The 19,948-nt window shown below is 55.2% G+C and overlaps 3 protein-coding genes across 6 annotated transcripts in view; 1 reads left to right on the forward strand and 2 right to left on the reverse strand.

Annotated features, from left to right (window-relative positions):
- The window catches only part of PDCD11 (programmed cell death 11), a 43,371-nt gene extending 41,934 nt beyond the window's left edge, over positions 1 to 1,437 (forward strand). For both annotated transcript variants that reach the window (XM_043597419.1, XM_043597420.1), the window contains exons 35-36: positions 336 to 501; positions 1,093 to 1,437. In XM_043597419.1, the coding sequence (XP_043453354.1) occupies positions 336 to 501; positions 1,093 to 1,264 (338 nt within the window). In that variant the 3' untranslated portion in view covers positions 1,265 to 1,437. The remainder of the gene's footprint in view (positions 1 to 335; positions 502 to 1,092) is intronic.
- Positions 1,438 to 2,841: 1,404 nt separating this feature from the next.
- On the reverse strand, positions 2,842 to 8,094 carry CALHM2 (calcium homeostasis modulator family member 2). 3 transcript variants are annotated; one of them, XM_043597423.1, is made up of 4 exons: positions 7,629 to 8,094; positions 6,282 to 6,365; positions 4,890 to 5,605; positions 2,842 to 3,778 (listed from the first exon to the last, which is right to left on the reverse strand). In XM_043597423.1, the coding sequence occupies exons 3-4, from the start codon at positions 5,442 to 5,444 to the stop codon at positions 3,362 to 3,364; spliced, it is 972 nt and encodes a 323-aa protein (XP_043453358.1). In that variant the 5' UTR covers positions 5,445 to 5,605; positions 6,282 to 6,365; positions 7,629 to 8,094; the 3' UTR covers positions 2,842 to 3,361. The 3 variants fall into 3 exon arrangements, with proteins under 3 accessions (XP_043453358.1, XP_043453360.1, XP_043453361.1); XM_043597425.1 differs by having other exon boundaries at positions 6,238 to 6,365; XM_043597426.1 differs by lacking the exon at positions 6,282 to 6,365 and having other exon boundaries at positions 7,629 to 8,088.
- Positions 8,095 to 10,132: 2,038 nt separating this feature from the next.
- CALHM1 (calcium homeostasis modulator 1) lies at positions 10,133 to 14,272 on the reverse strand. Its single transcript, XM_043598174.1, has 2 exons — positions 13,699 to 14,272; positions 10,133 to 11,320 (listed from the first exon to the last, which is right to left on the reverse strand). The coding sequence occupies exons 1-2, from the start codon at positions 14,248 to 14,250 to the stop codon at positions 10,838 to 10,840; spliced, it is 1,035 nt and encodes a 344-aa protein (XP_043454109.1). The 5' UTR covers positions 14,251 to 14,272; the 3' UTR covers positions 10,133 to 10,837.
- Between the last annotated feature and the right edge of the window lie 5,676 nt (positions 14,273 to 19,948).

Consider the following 19,948-nt stretch of genomic DNA (forward strand, 5'->3'; position numbering starts at 1 on the left):
CATATAACTATTTTTCTATTGATTACATGCTCATGGACGTAACCATGTGTTGCATTTCAGATGCTAAACTTCAAAGATGAAGGAACAAAAAACAATTAGTGCTAACTTTGTTGCCCCTGCCCCCTCTCCCTACTGGGCCCAGAGAGACTCTCCAGTGGAAGTCATAGATCAGTACCCGTCTGTGTATTTGGTCCTAAACTGCCCCACTGTCCCAACTGTCATCTTGGAACCTGGGAGCAGGGAGTCAGGGGTCAGACGGTGTCTGACATGTAGCACATTGTGCTGTGTTGAGGGGTCTGTCCGCTTTGTGTATCTGAGCTGTCCTCTCCCTGCAGATGTGGATGTGATTGCCAAGTTTGCCCAGCTGGAGTTCCAGCTAGGGGATGCGGAACGGGCCAAAGCCATTTTTGAGAACACACTGAGCACCTACCCAAAGCGCACTGATGTCTGGTCGGTTTACATCGACATGACCATTAAGCATGGCAGCCAGAAGGAAGTCCGGTGAGAGGGGAAGACAGATCGGGGCTGATTTAACTGTGGGGATTGGGGGACGTTGGCCAAGTGGATAAGTTTTAGCCCCACAGTCAGTTTCCAGGATCCCCGGTTCTCTTACACTCTCTGAAGAACATCTTTGACATGACATACCAGGTCCTGTGGCATTCACTTTGCAACCTCTTTTTCTGTATCTGGAACCTGGGGTGGGTGGTAGGCTGGTCCTGGTGTCGGAGTCAGGAAATTTGGGTTTCCTGCGTAATTCATTGTACCTGCTTCTGGTGATAGAGAATGTTCATGGGCTTGCTGTTGTTGCCTGTGTCTCCACAAGGCAGAGAGGATTAAGGATGGATGGATTGAGGTCAGAAAGAACTAGTGCCTTGCCCAAGCCTGTGGGTGTTTGATCTAGAAAGAGGGTGGCAGTCTATCTTCCTATGGACACCTTAGGACTTTAAAATGGTAATGAATGTAAAGACAGATGTGAGAGTGCTGGAAAACAGACAGCCTGGCTCCAGGGCCAGAGGGCGAGTGGGTGACAACTAGCCAGCAGTTGAGTGGCCGGGGGCCAACAGGCAAATGCTGCCTTGCTCTTCCTCACAGGGACATCTTTGAGCGGGTCATTCATCTCAGCCTGGCTCCCAAGCGAATGAAATTCTTCTTCAAGCGCTACCTGGACTATGAGAAACAACACGGCACTGAGAAGGACGTGCAGGCTGTGAAGGCGAAGGCCCTGGAGTACGTGGAAGCCAAGAGCTCCGTGTTGGAGGACTAGTGGCCCGCGGGCCTCAGATGACCACTGTCGGCAGGGGGCCAGCCCTGGCGAATCTCAGGCGTGTGGGCGGCTGAAAAGCTGTGTTGTCTGAGGACTCTTATTTAAGTGTTGCTTTTTCTGCAGCACCTTTTAGGGTAATTCTGTCAGGATGGAAAAGAACTTGAGCTTTCTTAGACTGCCTTTTTGTTTGTTTTATTTTAAGTACTAGTTTACTTCATTTGTACCCTTTTCTGAGGCTGCTCAGTGGTTGTAGGCAGCAGACTCTTGGACCCCTAGAAAAGCTGAGGCGCTCTCCTTCCTGGGAGTTTGCTGGGGACAAGAATGGAGGGGCTAACTTCTGATGACCTGGTGGTCAGGATCTCACTCTGGCCCCAGCAGGCTCTTGGTCCAACTAGAGGGGGTCAGCAAGATCCAGGGAGTGGGCCTCCTCCCCTAGGCTGAGTCCCACAGCCTGCGCTCAGCTAGCACTTGTGCCCTTTTGTGGACTCAGTGAGGCTGGGACAGGAGGATGAAGGCAGACCCCAGAAAGGACAGTTGGGGAACCCGGGTACCTGAGAGGAAAGCCACAGGGATTGACATGAACCACCTGGGAGGTTTCCTCCCAGGCCCACCAGGCCCAGATTATCCAGACTCTCCTAAGTTAGGTGCCTCATTTGTGAAATGGGGTCAAAAAGTCCTACTTGGAATAGTGGTGGGGCCGGGTAGTTAGGAGGCTCGGGGAGGACCTAGATTGCTGTGCTGTGTGAGTTGGGGAGACCACAGTTTTTCTGTGTCTCCCTATAACCCCGATGGGGAGAGATCCTTGGATGGAGGGCATTGATTGGCTGGATGATTTTCCTTGAGACCTGAGGGAAAGAGGACATGTTGGGTCCACCACACCCACGCCTCCCTGGGACCCTTGTAAATTTCCCAGAAAGGTGGTCTCCACCTCCTTTGGTAATAATCCTGTATGTTCCAGAATTCTTGGAAGCCAGCACAGACTCAGTTGTTGAGGCCAGTTCTTTTCTGGCTGGTCTTAAGGGGATTAAACGTTTTCTTTGGCAGCGCTCTAAATGTGCTGAGAACTGGAGAGCTTTCCTATGGGAAGTAACTGGGTTGAATGCTGGGAAGCAGGACAGGGACAAGGAGAGCATCAAAGGTTTTAGAGATGGTGGAGGTGATCAGACAAAGGTAGGCATATGTGAGTGGTGGGGAGAGGCAGAGCTGGGGCTATTCTGGTTTTTGGTCATTAGCACTAAGTTATAGGAGCTAGTCTACCCTCCTGAGTGAGTGTTGGGTCTTTTGACTCATGGAATTTAAGGTGATCTTCCATCTGAGACAGGCCAGGCTTTATCTGTTCCCCAGATCAAATCAGATAACTGAATCTAACTATCAAGACATCATCAGCCGTAGGGCCTTCCCACATGTGGGAACATTTGGCTTTCCCTGCACCCCTGCCCTCCCTTCCATCCATTTTAATTTTGCTCAGAGTCTCTCTATCTCCCCCACCAATCCCGAGGGGATGGGATTTGGGCCTGTCTCCGTGACCACCAGCCTGCTGTGGCATAGCCCATCCAATAATGCAGACACCAAGCTACTCGTTTATACTAGGAACAACTTTATCAAAAATTTAAAGTATATAAAATAAAGCCAGAGGCTTACATTGGAGGGCAGCTTCCTGGCTGAGCACTGCTGAGCCAGGTATCCGCGTGCAATCACACATACGGTAAGTGCATGATATCCTGCACAAGGATATCACGCTCACCTGGCTCTGCTGGCCGGGGCTTCCCAGCTTGGGAGTCCCACCGGTAAGCAGTTGTCCACATCATAGTTAATTAAGGCTCGGTTCTGGGAAAGGGCCTTTTCCCCAAAGCGGTTGACCAAGTGTTTGGTGGCAGCAGGACAGGGCGTTTCTTCAGGTCTGCGAGCCTTGCTGTCGGAGCAGACCACGTTGTCTACTAGCTCTCCACATCCCAGGGTGCTTTGTGTTCCTTGCTTCTGACCTGTTTCCCCAAGAAGTTAAAAAAAAAATCATCCCCTTCTGATGCTGTGAGCAGGCGGTGGAGTTCCGTTTGAGTCCAGGCACCGTCACTGGCAAAGAGTGCGGGAACCGGTCCCTCAGGAGGCGACCAGGGCCATCTCCACGGTTTCTGGTGCCGTGCCGTTGCCCGCCAGACCCTGGGCCCACTTGTGCAGGCGGCTGTAGAGCGGGAGGCCCTGGTTCTCGCGGTACAGATAGACGCCCGTGATGGCGTTCCACTGTGGCCGAGGCTGGGTGCCTTCCACGGGGAACCTGGCCACCAGCTCCTCGTCGTCCTTGTCAAGCGCCACAAAGCCGAAGAAGCGGCGCACGTTGTTGGCGGCCAGCACCCGCGAGTGCACCTCGGCCGTGCGCTGGAAAAGCTGGTCCTCGTTGGCGCGGTACTGCGCCCAGTAGGCCTCCTGGCGGTAACTGAGTGGTGAGCAGTAATGCTTGAGGCACTTGGTCAGGAACACCAGGATGGCCACCATGCCGATAAGCAGCCACCCGAAGAGCTGGCCAGAGAAGGGGCAGGGTTGAGGAGGGGCAAGGAGCTGCCTAGACCCTCACCCGCCCCAGGAGGAAGTGGGAGGAGCTGGTCAGAGGGCTCCGGCTGGGCTGGGCTGGGCTGGGCTGGGCTGGGCCGAACCGAACCTCAGCCACAACCCCCCTGAGGGCAGATTCTACTTCTAGAAGGGAAACTGGCCCTTATGGCTGTGATTCCACTTCTTTGTCCTCACTCCCTTGAACTCACTTTCTCTGTTGTGTTTTATTTGTTTGTTTAGAAAATCCTGTGCTCTCCTTGTGTCCCTCATCCCTTGCTGCTCTGAGTTAATACTCCTAGCTGTGTTTTCTGCCCCCGTCTCTGCCCTTGTCCTCTCTCCCCAGGCTGACCTCTGCTCCTTCAGAATTGAGCCACGGCTAAGGCTAGGATCAGGGCAGCAGCCACTGCGTCCTGAGTCAACACCCCTTCCTGGCTCGGGGGACTCCCCTATGACAGCAGCACTTGAAGGCTGACTTTGTGCTGGGCCGGGGTCCTTCCCAGAATAGGAACGTGTCACCTCCTAGCTGACAGCAACTGTTTCATAAGCTTGCAAGGGTTCGTGCTCAATCTGGGTGAAGTAGAGGGTTTTTTTTTTTTTGTTTGTTTTTTTAATTTTTTTTTTTTAACGTTTATTTATTTTTGAGACAGAGAGAGACAGTGCATGAACGGGGGAGGGTCAGGGAGAGGGAGACACAGAATCTGAAACAGGCTCCAGGCTCTGAGCTGTCAGCACAGAGCCCGACGCGGGGCTCGAACTCACGGACCGCGAGATCATGACCTGAGCCGAAGTCGGCCGCTTAACCAACTGAGCCACCCAGGCGCCCCAAGTAGAGGTTTAATCTGTGACTGGAATCGAGGCTTAGTCTAAGCCAGAACATTCCTTTAATGTTTAAAAGTTGCTTCACCAAGTCCTAACTCAAAGGTTACCCGGCTCAGACACCTGACGCTGACAATCTAGTGCTTTCCTGGAGACCTCAGCCCCTGAGGACGACTCTGCCTTTAAGGCTGGACCATCCCAGCACCTCCCCACCAGCCGTCGCCTAGGGAAGAAAGAGGAACAACTTCCCTTTGCACAGCCTTACCTGGGACTCGTACTTGAGCCTGCGGGTGACCTCCTCCCGGAAGCCTGACAGGTTGGCAGGGCCCTCCCCACAAGGGAACCTGGCCAGGATTTCCGTGGCATGGTCTGGTGGGAATCCCTTTTCCCCGGCTGTGAGTGAGGAGGGGTCCACAAACTCGCTGAGAGCACAGACGTAGGCCTCACCGCGCAGCAGGGAGATGACAGACCAGGTCACGGGGGCCACGGCCGCACGGCCCAGGATGGAGCTTAGGAGGAGGAAGTTGGGGGCGGCCGAGCAGTTCTTGGTCCTCCGGTACTGGCACTCGGTAACTAGGTTCCAGGTGTGGTTGTTGAGGATGACACCGATGAGGAAGAGTGCTAGGGCGGGCACACCGATGGCTGTCAGCCCATATAGGTAGTTCCGGGCAGGTGAGCAAGGGCAGTGGAAAGCCACCACAGAGAACAGCTCCTGGCTGCCCACTGTGCCCAGTGCCACCAGCCCATTGAAAATCATCACGTCCTTGCTCTTGAAGAAGAGCGATAGGAAGCGGAAGTTCTCTGCAATCAGGGCTGCCATGGTGATGAGTCGGCTGGGGGACCGACTGCAAGGGGAGGTGCAGGCGGAGCCTGGGGTCGATGGTTCCTGGTGGGACTAAGAAGGCGTGCAGGCTGGTAGGCATCTGAAGGCAGGGCGAGGTCTTGTCATCTTAGCCCCTCTAGTGGCTGGCCGAGCGCTCCCTGTGGGACAGTAAGTGACTGATAAATGTGTGCCTCTGAAAACTGAAAGGGTTTGGGGGGATCTTGTGTGGCCAGGCTGGTGAGATGGGAAGGAGACTTGGGGAGCCCCAGGGCCTGGTGGACAGGGTGGTGGCAGCCACTGCTCACTGAGCCCCTGCTAGGTGCCAGGTGCTTTCCATCCCTCATTGCCCATGGTCAGGATCTCACTGTGTTGTCATATCCCCAGTGTGTGCAGAGAGGGTGGAGGCTTCCTGAGGGGGAGGGGCTTGCCAAGGTCACATGTAAGTAAGTGGCAGAGATGAGATTCATGCTCAGGTCTGTCTGCCTCAGGCACTCAGGTTCTTGTTACTCCCACAAGCTTCCCTTGAAGGAGGGATTAAGAATGGCCTTGTGGCCCTGGGGAATATGGGGTTCCAAGTAGTTCTGATGTGTTAAGGGACCTAGGACTACTTGGAGGGTTTTGTCCTCAAGGCCTGTAGCCCATGGGTATAACAGCTGAGTGGGTGACCTGGTAAAGGACTTGGGCCTGACTCAGTGAGGTGGGGTGGGGTGGGGTGGAGGAAGGGGACTCGGTCAGTGGTAAGCCTGGTGCAGCGTTCCTAGAATTCATGAGAACTTTTCATTTTGGAGACCTCAGCATCTGGACTGGTTTAGGAGATCCTGGCTTTCAACGTACTTCATGACTTTTCTTTGGGTCTTGGTGTCCTCATCTGTGAAAAGAAGCCAAATCATTCTGGCCCTTGCTCTCTCCTTAGCGGTGCTGGGGGGAAAAGAAAGGGGTAAAAGTGATGCCTAATAACTGTTCTGCGTCAGAAACCCCCTACCTCACCCTGTCAAGTCTTTAGGGTGGCTCCCAGAGGTGAGGCCCCTGGCATGTTTCTCCTTCCTGCAAATATCAGGAAACTAAGGTCTAAAGAGGAGTAAGTGCCTTGCTCGAGGCCATTAAAGTATGGAGGTGCCTGGGCAGGACTTTCGAGCCTGATGTAAGGAGGCTTGGGAAGTGGACAGGGGTGGGTCTAGCTAAGTCAGTCCTCTGTTTTCTTGGCCTCCTGACCTTGCTCTGTGCTCATCCATCAGAGAGCCCTGGTGAACCTTCCATTCCCCACCCATTACCCCTCCCTTTCTAAGCAGCCTCCCGGGGGGCTGCCCAGCCTGCCAGGGACAGGCAGCCTTGATGGGCTAAGGCTTGACCATCCCCACCAGCCCATACCCAGCCTGCTCTGCCATGTGGTACTGGCAGCCTGCCAGGAAGTGGCTGAGGCTCCAGCCATGTTCTGTCCCGACTCCCTTCCTAGGCTCCACCCACACAAGCAGACATTCCAGGGTGTGGCCCTATGTCCTCCCCATTTGGGGATGAAAAAAAGCCCACAGCCAGAAGAAGCCTGGGAGTGGTGGGATGGAGTGGGCAGCAAACAAAGCAGGGGAGACCTGCCCATATTTCCTTCTCTACCTCCTCTGTACCCACCACCCTTCCTGGTCTCTGCCCAGGTTGCCAGATGGGCCCCGGCAGTGACCACGTGGGGAGCCAGGAGCAGGAGGAGGGACCTGACTCCCTCCCACTCAGCCCAGGGCCTCCGGTTGCACTCTCTGGGAAAAAGTTTATAATGTTGCCAGGGATGAATGGGTTAAAGGCAGGCTCCTCTCCCTCTTGCTCTTCCCCTCTTGGCTTCAAGTTTCCTAATGAGCCTTCATGGGTTCAGAAGCTGCCCAAAGTGGGGTACAAGATACCTGAATCCTTGGGGTAGTGAACAGAGAAGAAACCAGGCCATCGGCTGAGACTACCGGCCCTGTCTCGCAGGCCAGGAAGGGGTCACATCTAGGCCTGGGTGGGACCTCTGACAACAGCAGTCGGGACAGAAAGTGGGACAGGCTGGGAGGGGCACAACTGGCGGGGTCCAGAGTGAGGAGTCTCGGAGGGGCCTTTCTTCCCAGGACAATCCCTCCGGTGGCCTTGAGCAGCCCACCCATCCTCCCCATCCTCCTCATCACCTGGCACACCCCAGAGAAGGGCCCTTCCTCTTACCTGGGGCCAGTTGCGGGCGACAACCAGTGGCTTCAGCCTCCACGGAGCGTGGGCCTGCAGGGCAGCCCTGACCCGAAGTGCTTTCGGGCTGTCTTGCGCTTTCTTCTGCACTGGAGCAGGGAGCTGGAGACCAGCAGGGCCTGGGCCGGCCTGGCGCTGTTTTCTAAGAAGTTTTAACTCCAGGAAGAGAAGGAAACAGCAGGATGGAACTCGGGCAGTAGCAGTGAGTGGAAAAACAGCCGCCTTCAGGCGCCAGGCAGGGGAGGGCGGGTGGTGAGGGCGGTGCAAGAGGAGAGGAAGTTGGGCTGCCTGTTTAGCAGCGCCTGGCCCGCGCCTGCCCTCCTGAGCCAGCTGCACACCAGGGGGACCAGTTCAGGGGCCAGGCAGGGGGGCCCTCCGGGAGATCCTGCCTGGGCCTGTCCTCCCTGCCAGTGTCAGGAGTGCTGTCTGTGCTTGACCCCCACTGGACAGGAGCTGCCACGGAGGCCCCAGGAGGGTTGGAGGAGAGGCGCCACCAGACTGATGCTGACCGCTAGCAGGATGCACAGGCCACGGCCTCCCTACCTTATTCTGGCTCCTTCCTCTCCCTCAGAGCCGCCCTGCACCTGTCGGTCCTCCTCCCCACCACTGGGTCTTCTGTCCATACTTCAGCTAACTCCCCCGGCACTGCTTCACATCTCAGGAGGGCTGGCACCGTGATTCTCTGAGGCTCTGTGTGCAGACCACCAGATGGTGGGTGGAAATTACAAGAAGGTGAGTTGCTGCAAGAACCCCTTTGTAACCATCAGAGCTGCCCAGCCTGTCCCAGAAAGCGGTCATGAGCTCCCCATCTGTGGGAGTGTGCAAGCTGAGGCTGGAAAGTCACGGGTCAAGAATTCTAAAGGGGGGGGCGCCTGGGTGGCGCAGTCGGTTAAGCGTCCGACTTCAGCCAGGTCACGATCTCGCGGTCCGTGAGTTCGAGCCCCGCGTCAAGCTCTGGGCTGATGGCTCGGAGCCTGGAGCCTGTTTCCGATTCTGTGTCTCCCTCTCTCTCTGCCCCTCCCCCGTTCATGCTCTGTCTCTCTCTGTCCCAAAAATAAATAAACGTTGAAAAAAAAAAAATTAAAAAAAAAAAAAAAAGAATTCTAAAGGGGAGAGCCCTGTCCAAGGACAGGCTAGATGAGCCCTATGATTAAGGGAAAGACCTCCCTCAAGTTCCCCCCTGTGTCATCTCTGCAACGTTTGTGGTTCTGTGACGGTGGGACTGCCGAGTGCCACACTGGCCTCCCTGAGTTGTGCTTGTCCCTGTGCAGAAATGAACGGAAAGGACCAGTGGTTATTATTCAGATCCTACCAGGTGCCAAACACCATTCCAGATTCTTCCTCAAAAGTTATCCTCCTTTATCCTCACCATAATTCTGAAAAGCAGGTCTTTTTAAGATCTGTTTTTCACATAGACACACTGAAGTTTGGAGGGATTTAGTGAGGTCCTACAGCTCTAGTTCTTGAACCCCAATCTGCCTGACCCAAAACCTTGCTCTTTCCTTGGCGTTTGTACCTCCTGATAGGCTGGGCGTGTCCTCCTCCCAAATAGTGAAAGGAGCTCAGGCTGAGTCTTAGAAGTGGGAATGGAGGGAAGAGTAGTTGGGAAGAAGGGAAATTATTAAAGCGATGTTGTAGGGATCAAGATCAAAATGAATTCCTAGATGAGTGGGACTTACATCTTCCTGGCCCTCAATTCCCTCCTCGACAAGGTGTCTCCAGTTCCTTATGTCGCCCTCCCCGTACTGTCCAGGGTCGGATAAGCTGTCAGGTTCAGAAATCTACAAACACATGAGCCACTGCATACTGAGTACCTATTCTGTGCTTTACACCCTTCACCTGTTTCATGATTTTAACAACCCCATCAGGTAGGTGCCCCATTATACAGATGAGGAAACTGAGGCACAGAAAAGGAAGCAGTTGGCCCGAGGGACGCAGTTTGTAACTGGCAGAGTCAGCATGTGACCCAGTTTTCTCTGGCTCTGGAGCCTGAGCTGTTTCCACTGCAGGCAGGTCCCCTTCCACTCCTCCACCCTCCTTCCCCTCGCAGGGCAGAGCCTCTTAGCACTCTAGAGACCCCTTCCCAGGGAGTAGGGTTTCTGAGAAAATGGGGAAAAATTCAGCTTTCTTTCTAAGTGCCTGAGCTCAGGGGAGGTCTGATTTTCCACAAGACCTGGATGTGAAGGAGGTGTTCAGGTGGTCTCCAAGGACCCCTCCAAGGGAGGGTGGTATGGTCTGAATGTGTCTCCCCCCACCCCCATTCATGTGCTCAATCTTAACCCCCTAGGGTGATGGTACTAGGGGGAGGGGCCTCTGGGAGGTGCTTAAGTCATGAAGGCAGAGCCTCATGAATGGGATTAGTGCCTTGACCAGAGGCTCCAGAGAGCTCCCTTGAGAAGGTGACGGCTTTGAACAAAGAAGATGGCCTCCATCAGAACGTGACCGTGCCGGTGCCGTGATGTTGGACTGCCAGCCTCCAGAAGTGTGAGAAGTAAATTTCTGTTGTTTATAAGCTACTCAGTCTGTGGTATTTTGTTACAGCAGCTCAAATGGCTAAGGCAGGAAGACTTGTGCTCCGCACTAAATAAATAGACTCAAGTTGTTGGGTGGCCTCTGTGGTGACCACGCACTCTGGCTTCCCCTAAGTAGACAGAACTTCTAGCATCTTGTGTCATCACCTAGCACTGCAGGTGTGCGACCTCGGGTGAGGCCGTGGGCCATGTCCTCACGGCCCACTCTCAGCCAGGTCAGGATACTGACCCAAATCAGGATTCCTGCTTTGTGAGATGACTGGACGTCCCCCTCCCCCCCACTCCCTGAGACTTGCACATAAGGGAGCAGAGACGGTAGCAATCAAGAGCAAGGATGGCTGTAGAACCTGAGAGGAGATAGCGAAGCAGGGGTGAAGTGGCTTGGGAGGGGCTGGTCAGGTGGGAGTTTGCCACCCCCCCCCCCCACGAGCCAGTTCTGAGCCCTTCTGACTCATATTGCTGTGTCACAGCTGGAGGACTAAGGTCCCCGTCCAGCTCCAAATTTCCTGCCTCAGTGGCAGGTAAATGCCCGGGCATGTGGGTCTGCTCCGGGGGCCTACCGCCCAGAACCTGCAGACTTCATCTTCCCGTCTGGTTTGGGGGTCTGAGAGGCCATGGGCTCAGACCCCCTCTCTCGCCTCTCCGCTTGGCCACAGCTCACACTCTGCTGAAGTAGGCGGCCACCTCCTTGCGTGGAGGCCGGGGCCCGCCCCCCGCCCAGCCGTTGCCCACCGGCGGCTCCTCCTGGCCCAGCCTCAGGGGCGGCTTGCATTTGTGCCAGCTCGTGAGCAGCCTGTTCACGGCGCCTTGATCCGTGATGCCACGGAGCTTCTCCCTCTCCTCCTCAGCACCCTCGGGGGGCGCTGGGGCAGCCGAGCCGGCGGGGGCCGTGGCCAGTGCCCCGTGGGCGTGACCCAATTCCAGGTCGTGGTTCATGGCCTCGAAGAACTGCTGGATGCAGACCTTGGCGAAGGCCTTGGCGTGTTCCGTGCACGTCTCGTCGAAGAGCTTGCGCTCGATGTCGATATAGTGGGACCAGTACTTGCTTTTGAGGAAGGCGGCCTGTGTGAAGCAGGGCCGCACAGAGCGCACCACGAACGCCAGCAGTGTGGTCAGCAGCACGAAGGACCAGCCCAGTGCCTGCAGGGGAGAGAGGAGGGAGTCGGCTGGCATTGCTCTCCAGCATCCCAAGCCTGGCTGAACCCCCAAAGCACTCTGTATGTCAGGGCCTTTAGGGAAAAGAGGACTGACGGGGCAAATGATCTTAACTCTTGGCCTCCATTTCCTTTTCCGTCAAATGGGCACAGAAATGGGATCATGTGAGTAAAATGCCCGACGTGTGGGCCTGGCACTCAGTGCACAGGAGTTAGCTGGGCACACCTTGGAATTAGGCTGCCTGGCTTTGGACCCTGTCTCCAGTCCTTACCAGTTGACCAGGAGCAAGGTGTCTGGCTTCTCTGTGCCTCAGTTTCCCCACGTATAAAATGGGGTTGTTGACGGTACATATCTCATAGGGTTTCTGCGAGGACTAAATGTAATAATACACGGCACACAGCCTGGTACGTGCTTAGCGCTCAGGAACTGTTAGCCACTATTACTATGTCCTCGTTCACCTCCCAGGGCCAGAGTGACCCTTCGTCCTCTGAGTCTGGTACCTGTCCTCTGGCTCCTGGCATTGTCTGCCTTTCAGTAGCTAGCACTACACGAGGTTTCTCTGTGTGGGCTCTGAGTTGGGCCCTCAAGGGTCACGGAGACAAATAAGACAGTTGCTCAGACTCTGTGCTGGAGAGCCCTAGATGCTTGGGTGCCAGATCCGCTCTGCTGATAGTTCAGTCAGGCCCGGGGCAGGACGCTCTCCTAACCTGGGCTTCTGGATCAGCCCCCAGCTGCACAGAGAAGTGTCTGGCCGGACCAGGATGCGAGGTAAGTGCCTGTAATTGGAGCTGGTGTTGTGGCAGAGCACACACGGGCTGGGGAGCTGCAGAGCACGTGCTTGGTCCGGGGGGGGGGGGGGGGGGGGGGGGGGGGAGCAGGCATCCCCTGTGCTGCTCCAAGAGGAAATGCGCACCCCGTGGGGCTGGAGATCTTCATGTGTTTTTTTTTTTTAATTTTTTTTAATGTTGATTTATTTTTTGACAGAGAGAGAGAGAGAGAGAGAGAGAGACAGAGCATGAGTCGGGGAGGGGCAGAGAGAGAGAGAGAGGGAGACACAGAATCCGCAGCAGGCTCCAGGCTCCGAGCTGTCAGCACAGAGCCCGATGCGGGGCTCGAACTCACAAACCGTGAGATCGTGACCTGAGCCGAAGTCGGTCGCTCAACTGACTGAGCCACCCAGGCGCCCCAAGATATCTTCAGGTTTTAAGTAAAGCCAGAAATCTGAATTTTATGGGAAAATTTCTGGTTTTCAGAGGAGGTTTTCAGACCAATTCCAAAATTGAATTTTGAATTCACTTGGAAGGCCAGATGAAACATGTCTATAGGCCAGGCAGCATGTCCCCTGGGGGACCTTTTGGTTTATGATGCAGTGGTTTAAAGGTCGGGTGGAGGGACAGTTGCCCCAGGCCCTGAGGCCTGGCACGATGGCACAAGTGTCCACAAAGGAGGGAGTGGTTTGGGAGGGAAGCAGAGCTCATACACTCAGAGTGCGACATCCATGTGGTGGTGGTGACACGGGCCCCACGGGAGGGCCGGAGATGGGGAGCCAGGGGTCTGGACTTGCCAGAGCAGAGTGTTTCTCTAGCCCTGGCAGGGCAGGCCCGGCCCCCTGCCCCTCCCCTGACAGCCCCTGGTCCATCTGCTGCCAGGGCCTGCTGCCGCTTCCTCCCCGTGCTGCAGCGACTGTAGCGGAGGCCTGGGGGCTTAGGTGGGGGACGTCCAGGGGGCAGAGGATGAGGGAGTGGGGCTGGGGAGGACCAAGCCCTGGCCCATCAGTGGGCCCTCCACCCTTGCCTTTAGGGTGCATCCCAACAGTACATCCCCTCCCCAAACCTTCCCTTCCAGGGGACCCAGGACCCTCGGATCCCACTCCCTGAGCAGAGGGGCACCTACTGGGGGCATTTGCCAGGGAAATGTACCCAAATGGCCCAGCCTGTACCCACCTGCCTCGCCACCGCCCCGGCCTGGAAGAAGAAAAGGATGCAAATACACCAGGCTTCTAAGCCGGCGCTCAGGATGGAGAAGGTGGGGCTGCCTGAGCTGTTGGGTCCACTCTAGGGGTCTCGAGACAGGACGGGCCTCTGGGCTGAGGTAGCCACATCACTTTTCCCAGGTGGTGCTGATCCAGGGAAGACACACGGCTCTGCCTTCAGAAGTCCTGGCCTCAGTTGGGAAAATATGCCCCTGTCCCAAAGAGCTCCGTCTGAGGGGGAGACCCAGCCCAGTCTGGGGAGCTCCAATCCATTGAGAAACACGACTGTACCCTGAGAAAGCCCCGTTTCAAGAAGCGAGGGATTGGGCCTTGCCAGAGGGACCCCAGGCTGTGAGGGGAGACCCATGCCAAGGCCGTGGCACCCCCTCACCTGGGAGATGCAGCGCAGGTAACGCACGGCCACCTCGCGGGCCAGCAGCCAGTCGCCGTCATAGATGTCGGGACAGGGCACCCGGGCTAGCAGGCGGGCAAGCTCGGGTGGGGGCAGGCCGGGCGCCAGGCTGCCGTTGCCCAGCACAGTCACGGGCACGGCAGTGCAGAAGGCACAGAGGAAGCACTTGCCATCCAACAGTGTGACGGCCACCCAGACGACGGGAGCGATGAGGGCCCGCTGGGCCATGGAGCAAAACATGTAGCGCAGCACGGCAGGGTCTTTGGCCCGGCGGCCCGGGGGCCGCTTCCACTCTTCGGCCAGCATGGACACGTTGTTGTTCATGACCAGGCCGAGCAGGAAGAGCACCAGCGGGGGCGCCAGCAGGATGCCCGCGCTGTAGGCTGCGTTGTAGCCGGGCAAGCAGGGGCAGTTGAAATCGAAGGCAGAGTACATCTGGGCGCTGGCCAGTGCCATGATGCCACAGATGCCGTTCATGAAGGACTCCTGGTTGGACTGCAGGAACTGGAAAATCATCCGGAACTTGTCCATGGCGCCCCCACCCCTCACGGGGCCTGACGGCCTCCTCCCGCCTCACCGCTGCTTCAGGATGGCCCCCCGTGGCCCACTCTGCCCAGGAGGTGCCCGCCTCATGGCAGAGACGGGCAGAGCTAAGGGCAGTGGCCGAGGTCACCGTCTCTTTGAGAAACCTTCTAGTCAGGGGCTGGCTGAGAGGGCACAAGCCATCCAATCATGTGCGTGCAGCCAGGGCTCTGCCCCTCCCTCCCTTCCTGCCCCTCCTGGGCTTCTCTCTCCACAGCTGCCTCCGGCACTGGGAAACCAAGAGGGCCACACCTGACGGAGACCAGTTCTCTGTGGGTGTGGGAGGAGCGAGGGGAAGGAGGCTCAGACGCAGGCTGGGAAGATACCGTCTCCAATAAGGTTGGAGTTTGGGAGAATGCAGGGCTGTGGCAGGGCCTCAGCTTCTTGACCTTTTCCCCTGGGCTCCTGGGAAGCGTGTCGCCCTCCTTCTGCCCTTCCCGTTGGGTCTTTCCTCTGTGCTGTATCGGGGTTCGAGAGGGCTCCTTGGTCGGTTCAGACGGTGATGGGATGTATGATAAGGTAGTGATGGCAGTGATGGTGGATGGTGGTGGGGATGGTGGGGATGGCGGTGGGGATGATGGTTGTGGCAGTTATGCTGTTGGTGCTGATGGTGGCTATGGTAATGGTGATGATGGTGACAGTGGTGGTGGTGACAGTGGAGATAGGGCTAATGCAGCCTCTCACAGTGCAAAAAGCCTTGAATCTGGGGTCAGAGGATTTGGATCTGCAAGGTTGCTGGGTCCCCTCCCTGCTAGGCAGGGCGCTATGCCTGTGAGCATAAAACAGGTGCTTTTATGTCCAGTCTGCTTGTGTTGCTGTGAGTGTGCCCGTGTGTTTATGGACTGTGGATGAGAAATCCTTTCCCAGCTGCACCTCCTGCCTCTACTCCCCCAGATCAAAAATTAAAGGGGTGGGGCTGTGGGGTTTTATGCCTGGAGCGCTGTGGCATGAAAGTCTGAGTATGTGGGGAGCCAGGCCAGGGCCCCTCCATCAGCATATCAAAGTGGGGCAGAGCTGAAAGGGCTCCCTTTGATGCTGCCAGTTCTCCCAGAAAAACAGGTCTGGTCCAGCTCTAACCAAATGGGGCTGAGGCAGAGCAAGGGCCTGGATGGAGTGGCTCCATGGGTCCCCCGGATCTGTGTGTCCCTGTGTGTGCCCATGTGCGAGCTCCCTGTGGCTTTGGGCCTCTGTGCATCTGCATGTGTGCAAGTGACCATAGGAGAGGTCTCTGTCTGTGTGTCTCTGCATGACTGACAAGAACTGGCACTGCCTGGGGCTTCCTCCGTGTCTGGCCACATGCATCACCTTGTGTAATGTTCCCACAATCCTATGGGAAAGGCACCACTGTCCCTATTTTACAGAACTGGGGACTAAGGCTTAGGTGAAGTTACTCGCTAAAGGTTACCCAGCTTGTAGGTGGAGGAGTTGAATTCAGACTAGGTGGGGGTTGGGTGTGAAGGAGAGGGCAGGGGAGTATTATTTTTGCCTTTTACCTCCGGCTGAATCAGGTTCTCCTGTTCTACTAGTTTGGATGGAAATGCTAGGTATCACAAGCAGGATACAGGTAGGGAAGGATATTGTTCCCCTCAGTCCTCAAGCTGGAGCATCTAGGCTGGTGGCACCTGCAGGACCTTTTAGGGGGCCCTCCAGAGGTGCACCCACAGGTGCAGAGCAGGATGAGGGAGATACAGCCAAGGAGGTGCCTGTCCCCAGACATCTGCTGCAGCATCAATGTGCGTGGTAGACAAGGGTTCTGAGCTGCCGGCAGAGCCTAAAACACAGCCCCAGGTGTAGAGGGGTGAGGCTGGGGGGGGGGGGGGTGCGGTGTAGGAGCCCAGGAGCCCGGAAGGGCTGCCTTGAATCTCTGTTTTCTACTGTGGGCACGGCTCCCTGTTTGTAGCTGATGTGCCCTTTTAGTGGCACCCAAGCCGGCTACCAGCTCGAACCTCTTTTTTACTCCATGCCATGCTGTATCCATTCTTTGCAAGTTCTAACTTGCACATTAGTTTAAAATACTTGACATGAAAGAGTTTGATTGGATTCGAAATCTATTATTCTCGTTACCACCAGAATTTTGTTTACAGTTATTGAAAGAAAATATTAAATATTAGACATTAATTTTGAATTTATCACTCCCCCTTGGGTCAGGGTTTTCATGAGTGTATTTGTCAAACATTTGAAAAGGTCATCATTAAAGAGCTTTGGGGTGGGGGGGGGTGGAATAAAATGGGTGAAGGAGGTCACTTTGCCCCGGTGTCATGAACTGATGTTATCAGTGAGTTGATCCAGTGGGGTGAGAAGAAGATTAGGAATCTCTCAGCCTCGATAAGAGGGTGGGGCAGAGCAGGTGCTCTCTAGGGAGAAGGTAGAGGTGGCCTCTTGAGCACCAGGTGAGGCCAGAACTGTGTCAGAGACCACAGCGGGGACACAAGGCTGCATGGGCGGGGGGGGGGGAGGGGGGCAATTCCTTAGCCATCACCCCTTGACTTGTGCTGTCCCCCTCTTGGAATACCATCTGCCCTCACTCTTGCCCACTCACGTCCACTTCAACGCCCTGCCCATTCACTCATTGTTTCTTTTGCTGAACAGTCAAGAAACCATGTTACAGGGTGGTTAAGAAGCAACCTATCCAATGACCTGGGTTCAAGTCTCAACCCTGCCATGTACCAGCCAGGAACCTCGGGCAGGTAATTTAACCTCTGGGTGCCACAATGTTCTTGTCTGTGGAATGGGGACAAGTAAAGAGGCTACCGCTCAGGCTGTTGTGGGGATTCCGGGAGATACTGCAGGTGGGAGTGGAGTGGCAAATGACCCTTATAATAACCTTGGAATGGTAATAATTATTAGCTCTGTACTTGAGCTTCAGTAGTGCATTTTGAAAATCTCTATTTGTTTCCTATTACCGCTGTAGAAAATGACCACAAGTTTATTGGCTTAAAACAGCCCAAGTTTTATTTTCTCACAGTTCTGGGAGGTCAGGAGTCTGAAATGGGTCACAACAGGCTAAAAATCAAGGGGTTGGCAGTTGTGTTCCCGGGGAGAATCCATTTCCTGGCCTTTCCCAGCTTGGAGAAGATAACCACATTCCCCCGCTCACAAACCCATGTCCCTCCAGCCTCTGCTTCTGTCGTCACTTCTCCTCTGCCTCTGACCGTCCCACCTCCCTCTTCTAAGAACACTGAGCGCATGGGTAATCCTGACTAATCCAGGATAGTCTCCCCATCTCAAAATTGTTAGCACAATCACATCTGCAAAGTCCCATTTGCAGGTAACCCACTCACAAGTTCCAGAGATCAGGAGGTAGACTTTGGGGGTCCGTTACTCTTATCTGCTGCGGTTGGGGTCTTTGGTAGTGCATTCAGCAGTGTTTTGTGTCTTCTGCACCTCTTCCCTGTAACCCCCCAGAGTGTGACTGGGTGTAAATGGAAAGCAGGGTATCATGACCCTGCTCAAACTTTTTGATGCTTTGGGCGGCAAACTCACCCACGGCCACCACTGTGGGATGTGTACTGGCCCCTTCGCCTCCAGCCATCAGGAGTGGTCCTGGCACTCACCAGTGCCGGTGGGTCCCCTCCAGCTTGGAAGAGTTAAGCGTGTCATGAAAAGCAGCATGCAAAGGGGGCCTGTGGGGAGCGGGTGCTGTCCCTCTAGGGAAATGCCCAATTTGCGTAGGAGAGCATGAGCGTGTGGTGTTCAAGTGGGCATTGCCCTCAACCAGCAGCCATGGGAATACCCAGAGAACAGGGCCGTGTAGGAGGCAGGGACCATCAGCGACATGTGGCTGCCGAAGCAGCTCAAGGACTGTCAGCTGTGTTATCAGAGGTATAACGCCTTTACCTAAGAAGGATATAATGCCACTCTCTTCTGCATCAGCTAAACTGTATCCCTTGTCAGCATTCGCTTCCACATTCTGAAGGCTGCTCATAGCACACCCGGGACACTGGCCCAAGGCAAGCTGGAGGTACCTGAGTTAGTGTCCCAGTGAATGACTGTTGGAAATTGGTAATAAACACTCCACTCCTTCCCGCCTGGGTTGGGATGACTCCTGCACGTGGCTCCCAGAGTTGTTCACAGCAGTGACTGGCTGGCTCCCCACCTTTTGCTGGCTTTCTTCCCTTTTCTAGAACTTTCTGTAATGTTTATTTATTTTTGAGAGAGAGACAGAGACAGAGCGCGAGTAGGGGAGGGTCAGAGAGAGAGGGAGACACAGAATCCAAAGCAGGTCCAGGCTCCAAGCTGTCAGCACAGAGCCTGACACGGGGGTCGAACTCCGGAACCGCGAGATCATGATCTGAGCCGCAGTCAGACGCTTCACCGACTGAGCCACCCGGGCGCCCCTACGCATTGCATTTTAAGCAGGACATTGACAAACAAGAACACCCAGAGTTCGAAATACTTCCAACCTATTTCTGCCCATCTCCACCCTAATCCAGGTTCCGCTAGCTCTTGCCTCCTTCTGAAGCGCACGCTGGCCCCTGAGCTGCAGGCAGTGTGATTTTTAAAGAGTGGACATCTGATTATATGACCACATTCTTAACTCCCTTCAATGACTGAAGTAAACAAATCCTTAACAGGCTCTGCACGCCCATGTGGGAGCTGGGCCCGGGGCCACTCTGCTCCCAATACCTACTCTCCAGCTCACTTGCCTGCTTTCAGTTCCTCAGACAGGATAAATCCCTCCTCATCTCACAACCTTTGCATGTGCGGTGTGCCTTCCCCGAATGCTTCTCCTATCCTTCACCTGAGAAATTTCTGTTTATCCTTAAGACCGCAGCTTAGGGGTGCCTGGGTGGCATCCGACTCTTGACTTTGGCTCAGGTCATGATCTCATGGTTTGTGGGTTCGAGCCCTGCATTGGGCTCCGTGCCGACAGTGGGGAGCCTGCTTGGGATTTTCTCTCTCTCTCTCTGCCCCTCCCTAGCTCCCACATGTGTGCGGTCCTCTATGAAAATAAATAAACTTAAAAAAAAAAAAAAGACCTCAGCTTAATGGTCTGTCTTCAGAGACGTTCCTGAACCTTTAGCTTAGACAGTTCTGCTGTTATAGGCTTTCAGGCCTCCTGGATGTACTGCCCTTTCCCTTTCCCAGCACTGATTACAACTTGAGTTCCTTGTTTTGGAGGGGTGGGTTTATTTAATATCTGGGGCTCCCACTGGACCATAAATGTCCAAGGCCCACACCTCTTTTGTTCACGTCTGTGCTCCCAGTGCTTGACACAGTGTGCCTGATTTAGTAGATGCTCAGTTAATAAGTGCTGGATGAATAAATACACGAATAAATGAATAAAGGAAAGAAGTGAGCCCTGGACCCAGGTAACTTTGAGAGGAGGCAGGAATTCAGACCCAAACAGGAGACAGTCCTGCCACTCTGGCTCTGGGCTTGCTGCCAGGGTTGGGTTCTGTGAGCAGAGTGGGGAGGGCTAAAGAGTAGTTCCTCCTTTATGTGAAGGGTGGCTGGCTGGGTGGGAGCGGTGGGCAGGAGGGGCTGGGCCCATTCAAAACTCACTACCATGGTAGCAACCAGCGTCACTTCCGCTCTGCTACCTTCTGCCGTTTCGGGCCATCTCCCATTGCTTTTCTCTAGATCCTTAGGGACACTGCCCCCACCCTACAGCCCTCTCTGCCCTTCTCCTGCAGAGCAGATCAAG

Source organism: Prionailurus bengalensis, chromosome D2 (genome assembly GCF_016509475.1).
Source record: "Prionailurus bengalensis isolate Pbe53 chromosome D2, Fcat_Pben_1.1_paternal_pri, whole genome shotgun sequence".
Classification (NCBI taxonomy): Eukaryota; Metazoa; Chordata; class Mammalia; order Carnivora; family Felidae; genus Prionailurus; species Prionailurus bengalensis.

What these genes read in the sequence shown, in the direction of transcription:
- CALHM1 (XM_043598174.1), bottom strand. Translation starts at nt 14,250, where the DNA reads ATGGACAAGTTCCGGATGATTTTCCAGTTCCTGCAGTCCAACCAGGAG. An exon ending in ACCTGCGCTGCATCTCCCAG is followed by an intron (nt 11,321 to 13,698) that starts GTGAGGGGGTGC and finishes TCTCCCCTGCAG; the next exon opens with GCACTGGGCTGGTCCTTCGT.
- CALHM2 (XM_043597423.1), bottom strand. Translation starts at nt 5,444, where the DNA reads ATGGCAGCCCTGATTGCAGAGAACTTCCGCTTCCTATCGCTCTTCTTC. An exon ending in GGCTCAAGTACGAGTCCCAG is followed by an intron (nt 3,779 to 4,889) that starts GTAAGGCTGTGC and finishes TTCTCTGGCCAG; the next exon opens with CTCTTCGGGTGGCTGCTTAT.